The sequence below is a fragment of the Strigops habroptila genome, chromosome 6 (assembly GCF_004027225.2).
Source record: "Strigops habroptila isolate Jane chromosome 6, bStrHab1.2.pri, whole genome shotgun sequence".
NCBI lineage: Eukaryota > Metazoa > Chordata > Aves > Psittaciformes > Psittacidae > Strigops > Strigops habroptila.
Genome location: NC_044282.2, coordinates 61,665,212 through 61,688,744, shown reverse-complemented (window position 1 = coordinate 61,688,744; position 23,533 = coordinate 61,665,212). Strand labels below are relative to the sequence as shown.

The 23,533-nt window shown below is 43.1% G+C and overlaps 1 protein-coding gene across 2 annotated transcripts in view; it reads right to left on the bottom strand.

Moving 5' to 3' along the window:
• Positions 1 to 23,533, bottom strand: part of ELP3 (elongator acetyltransferase complex subunit 3) — a 97,328-nt gene that overhangs the window by 37,494 nt on the left and 36,301 nt on the right. For both annotated transcript variants that reach the window (XM_030489674.1, XM_030489675.1), the window contains 2 exons: positions 6,639 to 6,832; positions 181 to 271 (listed from right to left, as the gene is read on the bottom strand). In XM_030489674.1, coding sequence (XP_030345534.1) covers positions 181 to 271; positions 6,639 to 6,832 — 285 coding nt within the window. The remainder of the gene's footprint in view (positions 1 to 180; positions 272 to 6,638; positions 6,833 to 23,533) is intronic.

Here is a 23,533-nt window from a genome sequence, read left to right as displayed (position 1 = left end):
TCAGAAGGATCATCAAGGTGCTTTTTAATCATTAACTTTTTTTTAAAGACCTTTGCAGATGGTTTTAGTTCAGCAGTAAACCTGGCTCCTATTGTGCCTTCTAGTCATTCCTTTTCTTTATACAACTTTGTATAAAGTCATCAAGCAGCTCTCCCTCAATACCAACTGACAGTATTTTACCTGTGTCCCAAGATCTTTCATTCTGGCCAAGGCAAGCTCTCTCAGGTTCCCATGCTCCACTCCAGAGCTGACTAGTGGCATTGGGATATCTCTGTATAAGAGAGCAAAAGCAAAAAGCACAAACAACTGCATTAGCAGACAATAGACCACAAAGCACCATTACAGCCACCTAAGCCAAGATCCCAAATAGCAGACCACAGAACTTATCTGAATTACCTTCATTTCAAATCTTTGGTGGAACAGGAAATAACACAGACAAAACACAACTAAGAACAGAAGAAAAATGAAGGGAAAAAGCTACAGATTTTACTTCAGTAAAAAGACTGAAGACAAAAGAAGGCTTTTAGAATCCTAAGAAATAGGTTATAATTTTGCTCTCAATTCTTCACTTGGAAGTCTGGAAAAAAAAAAAGATCATCCAGCTGAGCCTTTGCCTCCAGGTCAGATGTCCTCCATGGTATCTGTTGCTAGAGACCACCAATTAGGAACCAGACTGCATCTTTCTGCAGTCTCTGAGTTGAAGGGCCAACAGGGAAAATTCATCAGAATTACATTTTAATACAGGGACACTAGCTGCTTAAAAGTGAAAATGTTCTGTTTAGCAAATGATTTGCAGCAAAGCCCAACCAGAAAGTCTAGGGCCTTCCTATGGGAATGTAAATCATGAGTCTGCAAATGGCAGAACTCCTTCCTCGAGTTCTCCAAGGAAGGTACTAAAATGAAATTTGAAAGCGAGACCAGGTTTGGCCTCTTCACTGCCTTCCCGGGCAGTTAGTCCCACTGAAGACTATGAAAGCAGGATACCATCTCTTAGGGAAAGGAGGATTTATGCATCCCAATCAAGCTGAAAAAGAAATGTGCAGATTATTGGCTCCACGCTCACCTCCTATCTAATGATGTACTATTCAGTGATCTCAAATGCTTCTCCCTCCCCTGCTCAAACTCCACTCTGGCACCCTCAGTAACACACCACCCAAGCACACTAGGGTGTAACCCAAACCCCTCAGATCTTCTTCAGGGAAATAAGGGCTACACAAGTATCAAAAATACTCAGTAAGCTGTAGAACAGGTCGGTCTCTAACAGGGCTCAAGCATTCCTTTGTGAATATTCTTCCTTTTTCTCTATCTATGATATAGGTTCATTCAACAGAGTAAAAAACAGAACATCACAAAAAAACATACAGAGAATGCGATGGTTCAGGGAATTGGTAATGTAATTAGCTGAATCTATGTTGGTTCAGTGGTGATTGAAAGTCATCACCATCTAGCAGCTGTCTGATGACCTCTGTAAAATGTATTAATTGACCCATTCAGTTCCTTGAGGACTTGCATTCACACCATGGCCCCCATTAACACTTACTATTTTCAGCAGTAGCTGTATAAAAGATAAAGGTCTTAAAGGGTCCTAAAGACCTGATCCTTGTGCTGCTTCAGCCTTGTAGAAGTCTGAGACACTGGCAAGGGATGGGGCAAGAAGAGTTTTCCTTTACCATTAAGAATGAAAATAAGAGCTTCAAGACTCCAGGATTCTCCTTCTATTTCAGCATTGCACTCCAATTTTGATACAACTTTCTCCAGCATAATCACAGAATCACAGAATGGTTTGGGATGGAAGGGACCTTAAAGACCCTCTAGTTCCAACCCCTTGCACAGGCAGGGACACCTTCCACTAGACCAGGTTGCTCCAAGTCTAGTGGACTGTCCAACTGGCCTTGAACACTGCCAGGGATGGGGCAGCCACAGCTTCTCTGGGCAACCTGTGCCAGGGCCTCACCACCCTCACAGGGAACAACTTCTGCCTAAGATCTCATCTAAATCTCCCCTCTGTTACTTTAAAGCCATTCCCCCTTGTCCTGTCCCTCCAGGCCCTGGTCAAAAGCCACTCTCCGGCTTTCTTGTTGCCCCCTTTAGGTACTGGAAGGCTGCTAGAGGTCTCCCCGTTTAATGGAGACCCCATGTGTTACTTTCCTCCCTTATTTTCCCTGCCTTTTTTAATATAAAGCCAAAGAGACTGTGAAAAATTCCCTGCTTCTTACACTCAGGTGTCAAAAAGTTGAGGCAAAATACGATTAACTCCCCAGTTCATTTATTCGGTGGATTTCTTCGGGTAAATAGAGACACTGCAGAGCCAACACAATGTACTTCAAAGAGCTTCAATTAGTGGAAATGAGCACTTCACATTGTGACTAAAGGACACACTAGTGGAGAAAAGCATTTTCAGCAGGGTATGTTAGATCTGCAGTGATAATCTAACTAAACCCCTTTCTTCTAATCATGGAACAACTCCAAGAAGTCAGGCTGGACGTATTTTTCCCTACAGGGACACAGATAAAACATCCTGACATCTTCCAGTACCAGGTCTTCAGCTAAATCCAGAGTCAGATATGAAATAGTAAATGAAGTACTGCGAATAGAAGATGGATTACAACATACAGTAGCTTGAGCCTCTCTCATCTACCTACTAGGGAGCAAACTAAATTAAAATATGAATGTGGAAAATAAGCATTTTAAGAAAGATAAAGCAAGAAACAGGCTTTCCATCCCCACTTCAGATTAAGGCAGGGTATCTAAGTAAGTACCATGTGTGCATCATGAGTGTACACACTAACTGCCTATTTTGAATAGCCACAAGACAGCATTGTACCAGTGCTTTTAGGACTTGTTAAAATGCTAAACAAATTCAGGGATAGAGGGGATTAAATCCTGACCTTATTAAAGTCAATGTGCAATTTGCCAGAAGCTTCAACAACGCCTGTTTAATCTTCTATTTTTCAAACATTTTGCATTACTTAGGACACCTGTGAAGCAGCTGATTGAAGCACACAGTGAAAGCCTAAAGACCTTGAGTCTGCTCTCCGCTCTGACTTATTACATGATCTCTGTTGAGTCAGGTATTCTATCTCTTCATATCTACATCTCCCCATCAGTACAGTGAAAATAACGTTCATGTAAAACACTGAGATCCATGAAACAAAAAGTCTCAAGGTGTGGCACTGATCCTGTCATTTCACACCTTCTCACACACCAAAGTGCTTCGGTGATAATGAGATTCACAAACATGCAGGACAAATACAGTACTAAGCATCCATGACAGTTACAAAACACCCTGGAAGATATGTTCTCCTCCAACCAGCCATTATCAACAGCACCTCATTTTTAAAGAAAAAAAAAAAACCAAAAACCAAAACCAAAACATATTTAACCTGGTTTGCTGACACAGAAAGACTTCTACAGTGTTTTGTCAGTGACACCTCTCCCATGCTCACCTGACTCATTAAACTGATTATTATGAGCATGTGACAGACTACAGAAATACTGAGACCCTTATGTTTCCTCAAAACCTTGTACTAGAGAATAGAGATAGAATCATAGAATCACAGAATGACTTGAGTGAGAAGGGACCTTAAAGCTCATCTAGTTCCAACACCCTGCCATGGGCAGGGACATCTTCCAGTAGACCAGGTTGCTCCAAGCCCCGTCCAACCTGGCCTTGAACACTGCCAGGGATGGGGCAGCCACAGATTCTCTGAGCAACCTGTGCCAGGACCTCAGCAACCCCACAGGGAAGAACTTGCTGTCTGGGGCACTAGCTGAATCCAAAAGAATTGTGGAAATAGGGCCTGAAATCTAAGATGTGAAGGATGGAAGACTGGAGGGAGATGGAAAGGGCCTGGGACAGCAATAGAGAATGGGGAAAAACTTGGTGTCCCCAGTGAAGCAGTGCTGGGAACAGTCCACAGAAGTTTTTAGAAATCTGGTTTTGTTTATTATTCTGCTATAAAGGTCATAAAATGACCCTGAAAGCAATTTAGATCAATGTAATAACTTTTGGACTTTGCACTGGAGGTGTAAAAATCTGTAATCACCGTGAACAAGTTTCAGATAACATGAGGCAGTCAGTAAGAAAACAGCTATTCCAGTGGAACATAATAACTGACAACAGGATGACAGCTGGATGGAGGCTGCTGCTGTTGACAGAGGAAATCAGCCAATCTCAGGCAAATCAGCACACCAGCAAAGACATTTCCAGGCCTGTGTTCCTCAGAAAACCTGCTAGGCTGCAAATTCATGATATCCTTTAAGAATAAATCCATTTTAGTTAGATATGAAGATATGATGAACAAACAGGCCATTGCGTCTATAGTGGAATCAATGATGAAGGAGACATGCAGGCATAAAAGGCAGGAGTTTTTCCTTTAATAATCATAGAATCAATGGAATGGTTTGGGTTGGAAGGGACCTTAAGGCTCATCCAGTTCCAACCCCCTGCCACGGGCAGGGACACCTTCCACTAGAGCAGGTTGCTCCAAGCCCCGTCCAGCCTGGCCTTGAACACTGCCAGGGATGGGGCAGCCACAGCTTCTCTGGGCACCCTGTGCCAGGGCCTCACCACCCTCACAGGGAAGTTTAAAGCTCCTACAAGTGATATGAAAAGCCTCGGGGAATATCATGTAGATATTTCCTGTGAGCCATGTTTGCTTTCTTCAGTGTCCTATCCTTCTCAGAGTTCAGCTACAGACACCAGTTTCCCACAGTAATGAAGATTTGAAGGAAGGATCTCCCAGTCGCTGAAACCATGTCTCAGTAACCTCATGCTTGTAACCTCAAGCCTCAATCACATTCATAAGCCTAATCAAGCTTCATCATATTTATATTTAGCTTCTCTTCCTCTTTGGTAACTTTGGAAGGTTACTTCAGAATCTCAGTCTTGACTGAAAAGTCCCAGCTTCCTGCCTTGTTTTATTCAAGGCCACTTCTTATTTTCTTGTTCTTTGCCTAAATCTATGCTCCTATTTTCTTAAAAGGTTATTTTCCTTCTCTCAAAAATTTACAGAGGTCATTTATGTCCACATCTATCCTGCGAAAAAGAGACTGGTGCTTCTCTGCGCATATTTCCACAGTTCATTTTCTTGAAGATGGAGATTATTCCAGACAAGGTCTTACCAAAGCCTTGTCTGGCTGCTGCACTAATACTTTCATCTCTAAAAAGTGTTATCCTGAAAAAAATGTTTCTCACAGCTGTGTTCACCAGTGGCTTATTCATATTACAAAGCAAGACATTAGAACTTTTCCTCCTCTACTATTTTCACATGCTGACCTCATGGTTTGCAGCAAAACTCACTCCCAGTTTCATAGAATCACAGAGTGGTTTGGGTTGGAAGGGACCTTAAAGCTCATCCAGTTCCAACACCCTGCCATGGGCAGGGACATCTTCCACTAGAGCAGGTTGCTCTAAGCCCCTGTGTCCAACCTGGCCTTGAACACTGCCAGGGATGGGGCAGCCACAGCTTCTCTGGGCACCCCGTGTCAGGGCCTCACCACCCTCACAGGGAAGAATTTTTTCCTAATATCTAATCTAAGACTTTGAGTTTGACCCCAAACATCCCTGAACTGCATCTCATCCTATCTCTATCACTTCAGCTTCACCACCACCAGATCCTGCCTGTGCATCCTCTCTTTTTCAGTGATGCTTTCCAGCCCTGTAAGGTTTGCTCAATGCACTGTTACTTTTCGTGTCACTATAAATAAATAAAATTTTGAGCAAGATTTGAGCAAGATTTTTAAATGGAAGTTTGAGAAACTCCACTAATAACCCTGAGTCCGTATTTTCTTTGTCAATCCTACCCAGCATTTTTTGTCTTCAGCCACCCTTCTTCTCTACCATGTTTTTCTGTTTATCCCCACTCTGTCACATTTCTTTCTCATAGGACACAAAATCAAACGCCTTAGAGAAGTCCAGGAAGGTGATGTCTAACGCACAAGGCTTTCTCATTCCTCATGCTCTTGGAGAGCTCAGCATTGGCACTGTTTCCAGCTCTCATAGCTGAAAGCCAACTGAGTGTTGTCTGCACATGTGAAAATAGTCAAGTATATCATAGCCTCCCTTCCTATTATCAGACAGATTTAAGAGATAACAGAAGAAAAATAATCCAAGGGAGACCCCACACTGAAAATACAGTGCTAAATGTAAGTATTATCTATTGTCCCGGGAGGCGAATGCCGGAAATAACGGCATTATCATAAGTGCATTTATGAAAACCCTGCAATACCCATGGGGAAAGAAAGGAAGTCTCTATAGCCAAAAAATGACACACCTTGTAGCTCCTGCAATAAATATAGGAAACTTCACCCACAGCCAAGAGGCAATTATCCATCACTATCATTAAAGGATTACGTGTGGCGCATCCTATGCTCTTGTCTGAGTGGTAGCAACAGTGAGGCCTCCAGAAATATTCCGAGTTTCTGGGTGCATTACAGAAGCATTCAATTTAAACAGCTTCACATTCTACTTGGCCTTTCCCATCCTGAATAGACAGGAAGCAGTTTTAAAAATCTTTAGTGTATTAACGACTAAGGCTGAAAAATAATAAAAGGCTGAGTCAGATCTTGCTGTAATTAAAGTAAGAATCCCTCCAAGTGCAATAAATCAATATACAAGGCTCACCACAGAAAATTACCTCTGAACACGGTACACACGTGTCCATGGTGGGACAAGGGCCAGGATTCTAGCCACCAGATCCACAAGAGTGCTGGGGGGGTAGCTCTTGTATCTTCCAGTCTTCCAGAGCTCGTACAGACCAGTGCCACGGATCACTAGTGTTGGGTAGAGCTTCATACCATCTGGACGAAAAGCAGGATTCTCAAAAAACTCCTGCAGAAGTGGAACAAAAAATGCAAGTTAGGGTAAAACAAACCACATTTCCTGGGGCTTCAGTGTCCCAACAAAACGAATTTCAAGACAGATTTTGTAAAGACAATTGTAAATATGTTTTAAGAATTACTGGCTTGCACTGAGTTGCCAGAATTTATCAGTTTACGACATGTTTTCTTGAAATAAAGAGTACATTCTAGATTTAGAGAAGGTGCTGAAGAAAAAATCCACATGACAATGCTACGAGTCAAATCTGTGCATTGCTTTTACCTTTCAGCATGAATTCAATAGATACTGCACCATTTATTGTAACAGACTCTGCTCAGAATTAGAACAATAGAAATGAGTGTACTTATCTTCAATCTCAGCAGACCCCATTTAGAGATTAATCAATGTGTCTGCGACACATCATTTGAATAGCAATGAAGAAAAACAGATTTATTTTACAAAGATGTTCTGAACAATCCTGGAGAACGGGAGGACAAATTGTACTGCCTGCTAACTCCTGTGACTAAACCCCAGCACTGAAATGCAAACTGGACAGCACTAGCTCATGCTACACAACAACCACATTGGGGGTTTTGAAATTAAATTTCAGTGATGACAATTAAAATAAATTCACTTAAAAAAACCCCCCAAAACCAGGCACAGCACCCTGAACCAAGCAACCACTGAACTGAATTAAGTGATGACACGGTCCTCATTAAATAGCATCGATGCCCAGATCTAATACTGGATTAGACTATTGAACACTTGAAATCCACCACTTGATCCCTCTCCAGCATCATATTATCAGAAATAAAAATAATATAGAAAACCATATAAGTTTGTTAAGCTGAGATAATGGCAGGCTATCATGGTCCCACCAGTTGCCATATTTTGGCACTCACCAGCACTTTGCTGAAGCGCTCCAAACACCCATGTGGGCCAGACCCACTCAGACATTTTGCTATGTTTCCTACTGCTGCTGTGTGTTAAACCAGCTCCTGCAGTGCTCCAGCAAGCCCTGACGCTGGAATAAACTGCCATTAGCAGCCTGCTGGGAGCAGGACCTCCCTGCCCGAGCAGCTCTGAGCAGCTCTGTTGGCTCACTGTGCTTCACAAAACCATACTTCAACATGATGAAAAGCAGCAAATGGTTTGCTGCTAGCTTAAGCACACCAAAATGGATCTGCACAGACTCAGATGCATGCCAGATCCAGTGCAAAGACAGGAAGAGGTGAGCAAGGTCAGAGAAACGGCAGGACCACAGCAGCCTGGGCCATTCCAGCAGTCTCTGCCCGGCACACACACACTCCTGCACCACCCTTACCTGCTGTGCAGCTACAGAGAACAACAGACCCCAGAACTAATCCAGCTAAAAAAAGAAACCATCTAAATAGCATCTTTTCCAGGCACACCAGCATCCTGAGCCATTTATACACATCCTCACACAGAGACAGGGACAACTGAGTCAACTTAAGAAACAAAACAAGATCAGGACCATGAATAAAGTCATAAAATCACAGAATGGTTTGGGTTGGAAGGGACCTTAAAGCTCATCCAGTTCCAACCCTCTGCCATGGGCAGGGACACCTTCCACTAGAGCAGGTTGCTCAAGCCCCGTCCAACCTGGCCTTGAACACTGCCAGGGATGGGGCAGCCACAGCTTCTCTGGGCACCCTGTGCCAGCACCTCAGCACCCTCAGAGGGAAGAGCTTCCTCCTAATACCTAATCTCAGTCTCCCCTCTGTCAGTTTAAAGCCATTCCCCCTTGTCCTGTCCCCACAGACCCTTGTCAAAAGCCCCTCTCCAGCTTTCTTTGTTGCCCCCTTTAGGCACTGGAAGCCGTTCCTGTTCTAAGGTCTCCCCAGAGCCTTCTCTTCTCCAGGCTAACGACCCCACGTCCACTGGGGTGGCCTGCAAATTCAACTGCTGCAAAATTAACTGTCAAATCCTGCATTCATGGTCTGATGAAGCTTCAGCCATCATCGCCATCCCAGCAGCACTGCTGGTTTAAGGAGCAGCAAGTCCTGGATGGCCCCATTAAAAAAAAAAAATCAACACGAGGAGGAGGTATTGGTTTTAAATTTTGCAAGGTTGTTTTAACTGGGACCAATTCACTGACTTGAGTTATCTGCAGCTTTGCAAAATGGTTGTGCCAAAAGCCACTGTTGCTGCTGAGAGAACCGCATCCAGGCACAGCCTCACTGCACTCACCTCGTTACAGAATTACTAAACAATTTGGTTCTCCACCCTCAGCCTCTAGGAGCAACAATCAACTCACTGGATACTCTCCTTAAAGAGTATCCAAGACGCAAGACCAATCATCCCAGGCAGATAACAGACCTTGTATCCCACTAAACTGCACTATCTGTATGGTTTACAAGGAAGCTAGGCAAGGGAGATGACTCTGAATCCCAGCATCCAGGTAATCACTCCGGAGAATGCACAAGTATAAGGTTGGTCTCCTCCTTTCCTCAGGACTGTTTATGCACTCCATAAACACTCCTGTTTGTCACAAAATCTCACATGGCCACTATCAGATGAGAAAACGTACTTATCCTGCCAGCTCCATGAAATAATGAAATCATCATCACCACCTCTGAGGACAGGACATAAATGACTTATTCGGAAGCACTCTGGGCTAGTTTGTGCTACAGCTCCCCAGGCAGCAGATGTGATGGCTCCCTGCCCTGCCCACACTTCCAGCCACGCCATCCTGCTCCCAATCTCACGCCAGCTCCAGTTCCTGATGGACCCCTGACCAGGATGACTCAGCCCGCTAACGCGAGAGCCCAACATACGTTTTGGGGAGAGCGCTTTTCTTTTGTCTCAGCCTTGGTCTGGGTTACAGATTGGTCTATTGAGCACCATCAGTGAATCATAAAATATCTCAAGTTGGAAGGGACACATAAAAATCATCGACTCCAACTCGCAGTAAGGAAATAAGGTCAGAAACAGGTTATACCCCCATGTGACAGCATGCAGCCATTACGTCTGGTTAACGCATCTCTTAGAAGTGTGTACTCCCCTCTGCTGCACAGGTTCAGTTTGAGTTTACAGGTCAATACTGTTGCTGGCAGCTGTCAGAGCAGGCAGACATGTTCTGCCCTTGGCTGACCAATCTTACCATTTCTTCTGTGCTGGCCCTGGTGTGCATCTGGTGCTCAAAACGCAAAGAGAGGGGGAAAAATAATCACTGGACTTATTTTCAAACCAGCCAGCTGAAGCAGGTGTGAAATCCAAAGTCACAAGGCGTATGAGACAGGCTGAGAGATTTGGGTTTGTTCAACCTGGAGAAAAGAAGCCTCCAGGGAGACCTTAGAGAAGCTTCCAGTGCCTAAAGGGGCTGACAAGAAAGCTGGAGAGGGGCTTTTGACAAGGGCCTGTAGGAACAGGACAAGGGGGAATGGCTTTAACCTGACAGAGGGGAGACTGAGATGAGATCTTAGGCAGAAGTTGCTCCCTGTGAGGGTGGTGAGGCCCTGGCACAGGGTGCCCAGAGAAGCTGTGGCTGCCCCATCCCTGGCAGTGTTCAAGGCCAGGTTGGACGGGGCTTGGAGCAACCTGCTCTAGTGGAAGGTGTCCCTGCCCATGGCAGGGGGTTGGAACTAGATGAGCTTTAAGATCCCTTCCAGCCCAGACCATTCTGTGATTCTATGATAAGGTAACATAGGGTCAGAAAAATAATTCAGAATCCTGTTGTCCTGGAACAACCCAAAATGACAGACTTTCATCTTTAGTGGATGGTTAGAGGTGCTCTAATGTAAAACAAAGCAACTGTGAAAGAAGGAATAAGAAAATAATGGAAGAGGTGATTGTTCTGATAAGAGGAGCTCAATGGCAAAGTGGCACTGAAGAAGAGATAGACATTAAGGTAAGGAAGCAATGATGCTTCCCTAGTGAGATACAGGGAGGTAAATAAACCACTCCAGCAGGAAAAAAGGCTTCCAGTAAGGTTATATATTAATATTCGCAACAATACTGAACTAAATGCAAAAGCATGTATGATTCACCAGACAGAATATTTAAACGTTCAGCGATTTACACTGCAGATTAAAGGCAAAGGCATCAACACAGCACTAAGGTTAAAACCATCCAGCAAAGGCAAGGTCAAATGTTAAGGTTTCTAATCACACCGTGAATTTTGCCTCTTTATACACACTGCATATTTTACGTCAATACACTGAGCTAGCTGATAATGCCACTTCATATTTCAGCAACGTTAGCATTAAAAAAATTACTGTTTTCATAATTTTTTCTTAAACTATTTCTCAAAGTTTTCCTCAAGTCTAATTATATCACAAGTAATTAACTTCAAACCATATAACACAGCAGTGTCTTTTTTTCTGAACCCCTTTTTCCAGCAGTAAACTTTAAATAGTTTCTGTAAATCCCAGTATATAAAAGCTTAACCTTTTCCTATTTACAAACAACTTTGACTAAGTCTCTCATGAAACAAAGGAACTATAAAATGCTAACACATGGCAAGCTTTAGGAGGAATTGTAGCCTTTTCTTTTTATAATTAGACACCTTAAAAGGTGTCTTCAACTGATAAAAATGTTCAGAACAGTTTACTGCCAAAACAAATTCCATCCCTAAACCAACATTTGTTCCGAAGACCACCATCCACAGCATCATTGGAGTCAACAGGAGGCTTTCCATCAGCTCTAGCAACCACTCAAGCAGGTCTTAAATCCACGTCTGCTAACATACCGTGAAGTTAGAGGTTAAAGATGACCTAGAGAAAAAGGATCCTGATGTATTTCCAGGCTTTTTGAATCACTTAAGGATGCAGTGCTTCTGCATGCATGAATATTCCAAATGAAGGCACATACAACTTCAAAGCTACTAAACCAATTTTCTTTGAAGTTTTCTCCCCTCTAGCTAAAGCCTGTAAGCCAACTAGCATTTAACACATCTCATATAATAAAAATGAACGCTAGCGTAAAATTTTAAGTTTGTGCATGTAGATGATGGACACAACACGAGGTATCATCATAGTGGTTTATCTGTAATTAAAAATAAATTGCCAATTCAGATGAGTTGAAATGTAAATTATCTGGAGGTCCATAAACATGGACTTTTTCATATCATAGAATCACAGAATGGTCTGGGCTGGAAGGGATCTTAAAGCTCATCTAGTTCCAACCCCCTGCCACAGGCAGGGACACCTTCCACTAGAGCAGGTTGCTCCAAGCCCCGTCCAACCTGGCCTTGAACACTGCCAGGGATGGGGCAGCCACAGCTTCTCTGGACACCCTGTGCCAGGGCCTCACCACCCTCACAGGGAACAACTTCTGCCTAAGATCTCATCTCAGTCTCCCCTCTGTCAGGTTAAAGCCATTCCCCCTTGTCCTGTCCCTATAGGCCCTTGTCAAAAGCCCCTCTCCAGCTTTCTTGTCAGCCCCTTTAGGCACTGGAAGCTTCTCTAAGGTCTCCCTGGAGGCTTCTTTTCTCCAGGTTGAACAAACCCAAATCTCTCAGCCTGTCTCCACAGCAGAGGTGCTCCAGCCCTCAGACCATCTTTGTGGCCTCCTCTGGACTCACTCCCACAGCTCCACGTCCTTCTTATGTTGTTGCCCCCAAAGCTGGATGCAGGACTGCAGGGGCGGTCTCATCAGAGCACAGCAGAGGGGGAGGATCCCCTCCCTTGACCTGCTGGTCACGCTGCTGGTGATGCAACCCAGGACACGGCTGGTTTCTGAGCTGCAAGCACACACTGCTGGATGTAGTTAAGCCTCTCATCGATCATCACCCCCAAGTCCTTCTCCTCAGGACTTCTTTCGATCCTAAAATATTTCTAGATCCTAAAATCTATCTTTATATCCTAACATAACGTTTCTCATATCCTTGCTCAATTTATGAGCCATTAGAGAAAAGTTGAGTACTTTTTCACATTAAATAATATAACGAGTAATCACAGAATCCTGGAATTCACAAATTTTTTGCTTCACCTGAGCTCCATGAAACATACTTTACTTGTTGGAACAGCTGCTCTGTGAATTACAAACAATGAATTTTAATAAGATCCCGTCAACACACATTCAGTTTACAAGGTTATACAAGTTAGCCACTAACATGCTTTATGAGAACAGTAATTGATTTTAGTAGCATATGCCTTTGTTGTAGAAGTTCCCTGTTATTAAAGCTAATGGTATCTGTAGGATCCATTCATCCACCACCTCATAAACTCACTGCCACTATGAATAATCAGGGTCCAATGGGTGTAAAATTAGTACTTTTGATGCCAAGAAGCCACTGATTTTTCCATCAAGTCAGACGTATCCTAGTGCATGATGGAATTCTTTTGTCCAACTCCCATCAATTGCTTTCCGTCATAGAAATTGCACGACATCGTAATTACTGTCCAAGAAAACAGACATGAGTTGAAAACCAAGTCAATGTAACACTACGTGAACCAAAAAAGGTCAGAATATAAGAGGAGATGGAATCAGGAGATGAAGTCCTGAACTTGAGTATTTCACTGTCATGTGCATTTGCAATAAACTTTTAAAATAAAAACCCCATTAGTCACCCTTGCATCAGTTCAGAGTTGCAACAGAAAGGTCAAATGATTTGGGATCATGAGAGCATTCAGCAGTTTGGTCCCATTTTCAAGTCCAGTAATAGCACAACTCAGCCAACATTAAAGATTATACCTTGCAGTTTTAATCTGATTTTAGTGACCGCTTTAACTACAGAACAAATTAGAAACATGTTTTGAAGACACCCAAAAACTTCAGTTCTCCAAAAAGAGAAAAACACTATTTTCTCGGATTCCACTTCAAGATTTTACAGACCAAAGATTCAGTTGCATCTTTAATCTTCTTGCTCTCAAGACATTCAACTGTTTGAGGAGATATCAGTTATAGGATAAACGCAGCCATTTTTTAAAGCAATTTAATAAAATGTCAGGATTTGTTAAAAATAAAAGTCACTAAAATCCATTTTTTAAATGACTGTCCACTAGAAACCAGGTGCCACTCAACCTGATTCTTGAATTGGTTCCTTTACTGTAGTCCCGCATTAAACAGATGAATAAATTCATGCCTGACTACATTAAGACGAACATTATCTTAACTCTCCATATTACAGCATTCCTTATCTCCTTCAGCTGTATTATTTATAACTCTGAATACTGGTAGCACTTGAAAGCTACTGCCTTGAATGACACTTCCAACTCTATAGGGAATGAACAATCACTTAGCAGTTTAATTATATGCATTAACAGAAGCTCGTGGCTCAAAAATGTGGCTCCAATTTAACTCTAAAATTGCATTTTCCCCTCTTTCTTGTAAATGCTAGTCTAATTAAAACGTAATGATAGGATCTGCATTCAATGATACTGGCAATGGCCTACTGACCGAAAAGTAGGAACTAAATTGGGCCTTTTTGCTGCCTTTGGAGCAGCCTGGGAACATGCACATTGTTGAGCAGTGGTTGTCACCTGGGAAGCAGGGAAATAAATCCTATCCAACAGCAATCTGAGAAGTGGTCATTTTAAAAATCACTTAACATCACTATCTTTCAATTATGTGAGGTTACCAGGTTACCAGAACATGACCCAGCAAAGCTCACCATGACCCAGCAATGGGTGCAATTTTGCAGCCCAGAAACCAACCACATCGTGGGCTGCATCACCAGCAGCGTGACCAGCAGGTCGAGGGAGGGGATCCTCCCCCTTTGCTCTGCTCTGGTGAGAGCCCCCCAGGCCTGTGTCCACCTCTGGGCCCCGATATAAAGATGTGGAGCTGTTGGAGGGAGTCCAGAGGAGGCCACGAAGATGCTCCGAGGGCTGGAGCACCTCTGCTATGGAGACAGGCTGAGAGAGCTGGGCTGGTTCAGCCTGGAGAAGAGAAGGCTCTGGAGAGACCTTAGAGCAGTTTCCAGTGCCTAAAGGGGCCGACAAGAAAGCCCCCTGGAGAGGGGCTTTTGACAAGGGCCTGTAGGGACAGGACAAGGGGGAATGGCTTTAACCTGACAGAGGGGAGACTGAGATTAGGCATTAGGAGGAAGCTCTTCCCTGTGAGGGTGGTGAGGCCCTGGCACAGGGTGCCCAGAGAAGCTGTGGCTGCCCCATCCCTGGCAGTGTTCAAGGCCAGGTTGGACGGGGCTTGGAACAACCTTCTCTAGTGGAAGGTGTCCCTGTCTGTGGAAAGGATGTTGCAATTGGATGAGCTTTAAGGTGCCTTTCAACCCAAACCATTCTGTGATTCTATGAAATTGACAAAAATGTATCATTTCAGTTGCTACTTACCAGATTAATATATATGCTTACTTTAGGATGTATAATGCCTCATGTAGACTTTGAATGTCAAATAAAATAAGTGGATTTGCCTGCCAATACTCAGAATGAACAGCGTGAAGGACCTTGTAATTCACCCTTCAAGACACAGGAAGCTGTTAGACCTCCTGCCTTCCCCAACAGCCTCAAAACCCCCAAATCCATATGCGAAAGGGAACATTTCCAGAAGTGTCTAACACAATCTTCAGCTTCAATAGAACACATTATCACATTAAACCCAGGAAGAAACTGCTCTTGGGGTGCAAAGCAACCATTAAAATAGAGACAAACTGACAGGAGCATTTTGTCCACAGATGTGAAGCTGTCTTCAGAGAGTTATTTACCCAATACTACACACCTTGGTCATAAATACCCTACTTCTCTACATAGTATAGGAAACTGCTGCTGCCAGACGAGGAGGGACATGCCTGCCTCCTATCTCATGGTCTCTTTTTATCCCTGGATTTTCAGGATCCACAGACTGCCTCCTGTCCAACACTGTTGGAAAGTTGCTCTCTCCAAGTTTGCACAGAACTTACTGCAAGGAGATCCTAGTCTGTGACATTTCCCAGCACTGCTATAATACAGCTCAATAATAGGAAGAGACACTTAACATTTGTAAGAGGCCTTGGGCATCAGCAGCATGACCTTGGAGCGTGGTTTTGACTCCTGAACACAGTGTCTATCTGAACACCAAGACAAATCTCTCCAGATTGTGCTCACTGCACCAAGCAGTCCCATCTGCTTAGTCTTGCAGGTGCTCCAAGTGAGTCTCCATTTATTACGCAGTTTTGGAGAAACCCATGAGAATACCTCAATCAATTTGCTGTGAAGTTTCACCTTCACTTTTACTAAGCACAGAACTCTGGTCTCTTTCTGGAAGGGTCAGCTTTCCCCTAGGGCTAAGTACAGGAAATATAGCATTTTTCACCGTCTTAAGTACACAATTTTTGCAATACAGATCCCTGTAAAGCATATCTTTACATTTCACATACCCCCGAAAACAGCAACTCTGTAATGTTTTTGATAATCTAATCCCCCTTCATCAGAACTCTCCATAAGGAGCATCAGTACAAGCATGTGCCCTTTCCCACCCCACTCAATCCTGTGAAAGCTTCTCTCATTCATGTTCACAGCAAAAGCATTAGACTTTTCCAGTAAGCTTGTTTCTTATTTAATATCAAACACACACACGCCCCCCATACAAAACTAACAACTTAGTCGTCAGAAATTTAATTTGGACATCATGGTTTGTGCACTCGGATGACAAGCATTCAGTTGCTGCTTATGGTTTGTGCTAAAATACATATTTTACTGAATGACGCTCTCTTTGCCTAAACACCCGTCAAATTTGCACTCTCTAGCCAAGACACATCCCTCTATTTCTGCACCCCTTTCCATTTGGCTGTATGTTCCCAGCCATAGGCTCATTATTGACTGCAGCAGCAAGGGGCGCAGCAGCAGTGAAAGAGCCCCCAGAAAACAACTTCTGAATGCTGGTGTGAAAAAACATGAACAGACAGAGCAACTGCATGAGCCTGTGCAATCCATGGTGGCCTCAGGACTGCCAAGTGCAGAAATGATCTTTTAGTTCAGATAGAAAAAGGGTCTCAAATGTACCTTTGTATTTAGCTGAAGCTTTTTGTGAATGAGAGGCTATTTTAAAGGTAGTGACTGTTATTATTGTAACTTTTACGGCTGGCATGCTGGAGGAAAATGTGTGTGTGAACAAAATACTAATCCAGAAAGACAAAGGAAGCAATCCAAGCCCCATAATAAATGCAGGTTTTCCACACAGCCTTGCATTTTATCATGTCCATACTAATGGTACAGCAATACAGGATGCTGGTTACATCAACAAGGGCATCACCAGCAGAGATAAAGATGTCATTGTCCCACTCTGCTCACTGCTTGTTAAGCCACACATGGAATACTGTGCTCAGGTTTAGTCCCTGCTCTACAAAAAAGATGTGGATGGGTTGGTGAGGGTCCAGAGAAGCGCCACAAAGATGATGCAAGGACTGGGCAGCCATGTGAGGAAAAGCTGAGAGAGCTGGGCTTGTTCAGCCTGGAGAAAAGAAGGCTCAGGGGAGACCTTATCAGCAGTTGGACACAAGAGGAAAATTTTTCATCATGAGAACAATCAGCCACTGGAATAATCTCCCAGGAGAAGTGGTGAATTCCCCAACTTTGAACATTGTCAGCACTCAGCTGGACAGGGTTCTGGGCCATCTAGTCTAGGTTATGCTTTGTCTAGAAAGGTTGGACCAGATGATCCTCAAGGTCCCTTCTGACCTGGAATTCTAGGATTCTGTGATTCAATATGTATTATTTCTACAGTGGAAAGTAGAAAAGATCAGGCCACTACTGAAATCCCATCCTTTGCATTTTCCACATTGCGCATGGGTCCCCAGATGATGCAGAAGCTGAAGGACCAGTTTTACCTAAACTATTCAATGGATTCAGGTATTCTGCTCCTGCACATTGTCACACCGAGGGCTGCAGCTTTAACTTCTACTTCTTTCCTACACTCCACATACCTAGAGAGAAGTTTAACCCACTTTATAGGAAACATACCCAGAGATGCAGCAAACACACCTAGCGAGCACATGAAAGTTATTTACACACATATGCTGGAGTGGGAGAGAAGCTTTGTGTGCACAACTCCACCATCTGCAGAAGTGGGCACACACTGGGGCTTTATCTAGATATTTTATCCAGAGAAATATGAATGCAATTATCTTCGAAAATAGTTTCCAAAAATAGCTTATCCCTTACTATCATGATTTGCATTAACATAAAAATTACCATGGTGTTGGTCATAGTTCATGGAACTATAATTGTTTCCAAAGTCAAGGGTTTTTTAGCACTAACATTTACTAAAGCTCCAAGAGAAGCTCTATCTAGTAACTGAAGGACTGATCATTAAATACTGTCTAATCTATTTCTGTAAATGTGCCATGAGAAAAAAAAAAAGACAAATTTACAGAGGTAATGCTGGCTACCTGCAAATAACAGCGTCTCAATGAGATGTTTAGTAGGAATTGAAAGGGAAATCATTTACCCCACAAAACCTTTCAGAGCTCTATTTAGAAACACAGATAACTCTCTTCCCAAAGGAGTAAAAATCAATGTAGATCAGCAGTTTAACTGCCCTTTATTACAGTTATTAAAAGCTCCTGATTGAGGTGCAATATATTAGTTTAATTATGAATTTAATCTCCTTGATGAAAATGAGAGCCCTCAGGAAAACTATCTCCTTATTTACAGCTAAAGGTGATACAACAGTATTTGAAGTTTTACAACGTCAAATACGTTGCAAAGAGAAAGGACACTTGCATTACCCCTGCATTACTTGACTGTTACTTTTCTCTCTCATGTTCAAGAAAAGGATAGACCCCTCTGCACAACTTACACTTAGATCACAGGCGCATCAGGCATTTCACTAAAATTGGTCTATTTCTGGGAAAAGCTTATTTTGCAATTCTTTCAGGAAAAAAAAAATCTAGCCTGACATATGACTGTAAGAAAAGGAATTTTCACCAGACTAAAATCATTCAATGATTGCATTTTATTTGAAGAACACAAGAATGGCTCTGCTGAATCGAACCAAAAAGCCCTTCAGCCTGGTATTTGTCTCCAATACTGACTATTAAATAGTCCTGCCTATGCTTTTACCCTCATCATTTTATTTATGCGAGACTTTAGATAGACAGAGAAAAGCCACAGGACCTCCTCACAGATCTCCTCATGGAAAAAGAGCTTCTCAACAACTGGAGGCCTATCTGATATTTCCGGGCTGCATCCGCCAGCTCCCACGTGCCTTCAGAGCTGATGGGTTCTGCCAGCAACTTGCTATGACACTTCCCCTGACACTTCCCACACTTGAAATTTCTGATCTTCTGGCTCTCCTTCCTGTTTCCTTTCTTTTTTTCTGCTCCCCAGATTTAATTCATCTATGAAAGGTCTTCAGAGTTGTTTGAGATGGGCTTGCAGCCATCCCTCCTGGAAGACCAGGAGGAACAGCAACAGTAAATCATGCTTAGGCAAAGACCATAAATATAAAACAAAGGCAAACATTGCAATATCATCTCCACTAATAAATACATTACTTAGTAATACTTATCCTAGAGCAGATAAACTTTGTTGATTACACTACTGCCACTGAGTGGCTCTGCAGAAACAGAATGACGAATTTAGTAACAGCATCCTGGGAATTCTTTAGCCTCCTAGAGTTTTTGCTTAAATCCTAAGTTCTGCTTGGTAGCCCTGTTGGCAAGTGTGATTCATGAATCCTCCCAACCATTTACCCCTAGAGTCACCTCATCTCTCTCGTGGTTCAGCAGCAAAGCTGAGTGTTTATCGCGTTCCACAGAATGAGGTGCCTGCTCTGGTAACAATTCCATTATTCCCGCTGAGTCCTTGATTTATTCTAGCTATTATTCTAATTGCTTTCTCCGACCACCTGCTACGTGAGGCACTGCGAATCAGTCTTATCTGTTATGCTTGCATTTGCCAACAGTAAGTAGCAGCGTGTGTATGCAGATGTACACTACCTGACACTCCTGGCACAGCCACATGGGTAGTGGGAGGCAGCAGAGCATACTCCCTCCCTGCAGCGCTTTCCCTATATGTGGAATGGGGTGGAAAGACCTGAAGTAGAAAGGAAATCCTCTGAGGCTATAAAAAGAATCAATAATAAGGGAAGAAAAGAGGCATGATGGGGGAGGGAGTGGAGAAGCACAACATAACAGGACACAGGACTAGTACATCCACTCTCCTTAAAAAAAGTAACTAATACTTTTCATGATGAAGCCAGGCATTTCCTACTTACTGTAAAAAATTATATATACATATAATGAAACACATTTAATATAATCCCATCAATAAACTAATGTTTTGGGTAATTATCAATAAACTGTCCAGGAAAACCTTTGCTATACACACACACAACTTTGAAAACCTAGATACGCTTGCAAAGGAGCAACCGATGAGCATCCTAGCTGCTGGACAGAAGAAGCAGGAAATGTTTCAAAATCAATAGGTCATACGGGACAGAAAAAATGTTAGTCTTGAAACCATAATTACCTGTTCAATTTGAAGAAGCACCCAGTATTTTTAGTACACAGTCAGCACAATCAGCAAGTTATTATCCTCCCAGGAGAAGCCCCTGTATTTAATATATCAACTGGTAATGAAGGCAAGGTGCTTAGACCTCCTTTTAAAGTCAGCTTGGTTCCTTGGTTGTCCTACCTTTCCCTGGTCTGAAAAGCACATGGCTAGAAAGGAGGTTAGTATCACAACAAATAAAGTTATCTTTTCCAAACTATTCTGAAGTACTGCAGAATCAAAGATCTATAAAGATCCTTGATAAGCCACAGGTGTTTTTGTCCCGAAAGCCAAAGGTATCTTCTAAGGTGATGATACATTTTAGGAGAACACTGCATAAAAGAGCACTCCTGTTGCTCATGAACAGCTCAGTACTGTTGCAAGAATGCAACAGATGCTCTCCACTTCGTTCCTCTCTTTGCTCTCGCATTATTTTTATGTAGTAGAAGCGTCTAAATATTTACAATCATGGGCTAACATTTATACAGCACAACATATAAATAAGTTGTTCAACTCAAAATGATCATAAAAAATTTTAAGGTGGGAAATAGAGAATGTACTATCTAGCTGAATCCCTGAGAAAGAAGGAATTATTGCCTGCTAAATACTTCTATTATGTTCACCAGTGCCGGACTCCAGAGGGAAATAATAAAAAAAAGGAAAAAAGAGAGATGCTTTTACCCTTTATTCTCTCCTATTTAAGACAGAAGATCTTTTAAAAATAAGCTATGATGCATTTAAAACAGGATCAGAAAAGCATAGGAGAAGGTAAAGGGAAGAGGACAGAGGTCTCCTGTTTACCAGTCCATCTTGAAACACATCACAGTGATCAAGGGCTTTAAAGTGACAGAGGGGAGATTGAGATGAGATCTGAGGAAGAAGTTGTTCCCTGTGAGGGTGCTGAGGCCGTGGCACAGGGTGCCCAGAGAAGCTGTGGCTGCCCCATCCCTCGCAGTGTTCAAGGCCAGGTTGGACACAGGGGCTTGGAGCAACCTGCTCTAGTGGAAGGTGTCCCTGCCCGTGGCGGGGGGTTGGAACTAGATGAGCTTTAAGGTCCCTTCCAACCCAAACCATTCTGTGATGCTACGATCCACAACCTCTCCACTCATTCCCTGCAGCTCCATTTCCTGAAAGGCATGGTGATCACTTAGCTAGGCAGCAACTTCACAGCCATCTCCTTCACACAGGTCTTTTTATGTGTGCTGTCTGGTCTCAGGTCAAGGTGGGGACCCTGCAGACCTCTCTAACACAAGCATTTTTGATTCCTTCTTCTCCTCTTTCTCATACTTTCTTTTCTTCAAAACAACACAGGAATAATTCTTCTCCATGTTGATGTGATCTATCACCTTTTCCCCACCAGCTTGCCTCCAACTCCTATTTTTCTTCCACACTCTGCAGCATTCATATTGTTTCTCGAGGGCTTCATCCTCCACACTGATTACTCATCCTCCAACTCCTCATCTGTATGTTCACTGGCATCTAATCTTAATTTGATCTGCAAGTCCTGCTTCAAATTTCTGAACTGATTAACAGGGCTGTCACTTGGTATTCACCCCCTCTGTAGTCTTGAATTCCCCCTCTTAAACTATCACCTTAGGTTTTCTTAATCCCCTGCTGAGCATTTCTCTTTCCTGGCCCTTCAATCAGCCTTTTTGCCAGTTGTAGAAAAAAATTCTGATCTTACCTTATCCCTTCCTTTTCTAAATTGAAAAATTTCTTAATTCTCTTCAGGCCTCATTCTCACCTACTCTCACATTTCCCATCCCACCATGTCCCACAGCTGGCCCGCCATCAGCATTGGTTTTCCAAGCTCCAACGACAAGAGATTTCTCTGGCAGAAATAGTCTAAACCAGTTGACATTCTCTGCTCTGTTTTCTCCTTCTCTTGCTTTTCCATGCTCAACTATTTTCCCAGCTTTCTTTTAATCCCCCCTTTCACAATTCCAGCCTTATCACCACGTTCTTGTCTCCTCTTTCCGGAAACTTTGCCTTCTGCCTCTTCTATTTCTGCAAAAATTGTCATAAATATATGGACAAAATACAGCATGGCATCAGCCTTCCTCTAACAAGCAGGGGAGCTTGCTGGTCTACAGAAACTGGAGATAGTTCAGCATCACTTGAAGCTATACCTTTTAAACAGACTCTCCAAATCTCTTGCAATGAAAGAGGAGTAACTCCAGATCAGACAGTGGGAAAACCTTAGCCATTTATCATGGATAAGCAGCAAAGAATAATAATCACTAAATACTTTCGATATTAGCTTGTAATTCTGCCTTGAATTCTTCCCTCTTCAGTTTTACATCTTCTAAATACCTTAGATTACTCTGTCTTCTCTGCTTGGTCTTACCCAAGGTTAACTCTTTAGATCTTTTTGACAGTATTGCTCTTCCACCACAAATTCTCTCCAGCCTAATACTACTTCCCTAAGGGCAGGCCCATAAAAGACACAGAACTTCATGAGATACACATCATAGAATCATAGAATTTTTGGGGCTGGAAGGGACCTTAAAGCTCATCCAGTTCCAACCCCCTGCCATGGCAGGGACACCTTCCACTAGACCAGGTTGCTCCAAGCCCCTGTGTCCAACCTGGCCTTGAACACTGCCAGGGATGGGGCAGCCACAGCTTCTCTGGGCACCCTGTGCCAGGGCCTCACCACGCTCTTGGGGTCTTCTTCCTCAGATCTCATCTCAATCTCCCCTCTGTCAGGTTAAAGCCATTCCCCCCTGTCCTGTCCCTACAGGCCCTTGTCAAAAGCCCCTCTCCAGCTTTCTTGTTGGTCTCTTTAGGCACTGGAAGCTGCTCTCAGGTCTCCCTGGAGCCTTCTCTTCTCCAGGCTGAAAAACTCGGCTCTCTCAGCCTGTCTCCATAGCAGAGGTGCTCCAGCTCTCAGAGCTTCTTTGTGGCCTCCTCTGAACTCAGTCCAACAGGTCCATGTATATAGATATGAGATATATATCTAAAGATACAGCTGCAACTTCATGAGATACTACGTAAGGGACTCCAAGTTCTCCCCTACGCTGCATCACAAGTAATTCTCTGAAAACACTGCTAATGTGATGTCCACCCTCTACCTGCTCCAGCACTCTAAGACATTAATCCAGAAGCAACCCAGGAGCGTCTAGGGCAGGAATTTTGAGTTGATTTTGAGTCTCTCACTGCCTTCACCTCTAGTTTTGTGCACATCCCTTTGCCCCAGCCTCTCACTTTGTCACATGAACGTATGATCTGCTAAGTACTATGATACTACATTTATGAAGAGCTCAAGGAATTCTGCACGGAACCCCTTAAAAAAAGTACCTATCGAGGTTTCAGAATTGCC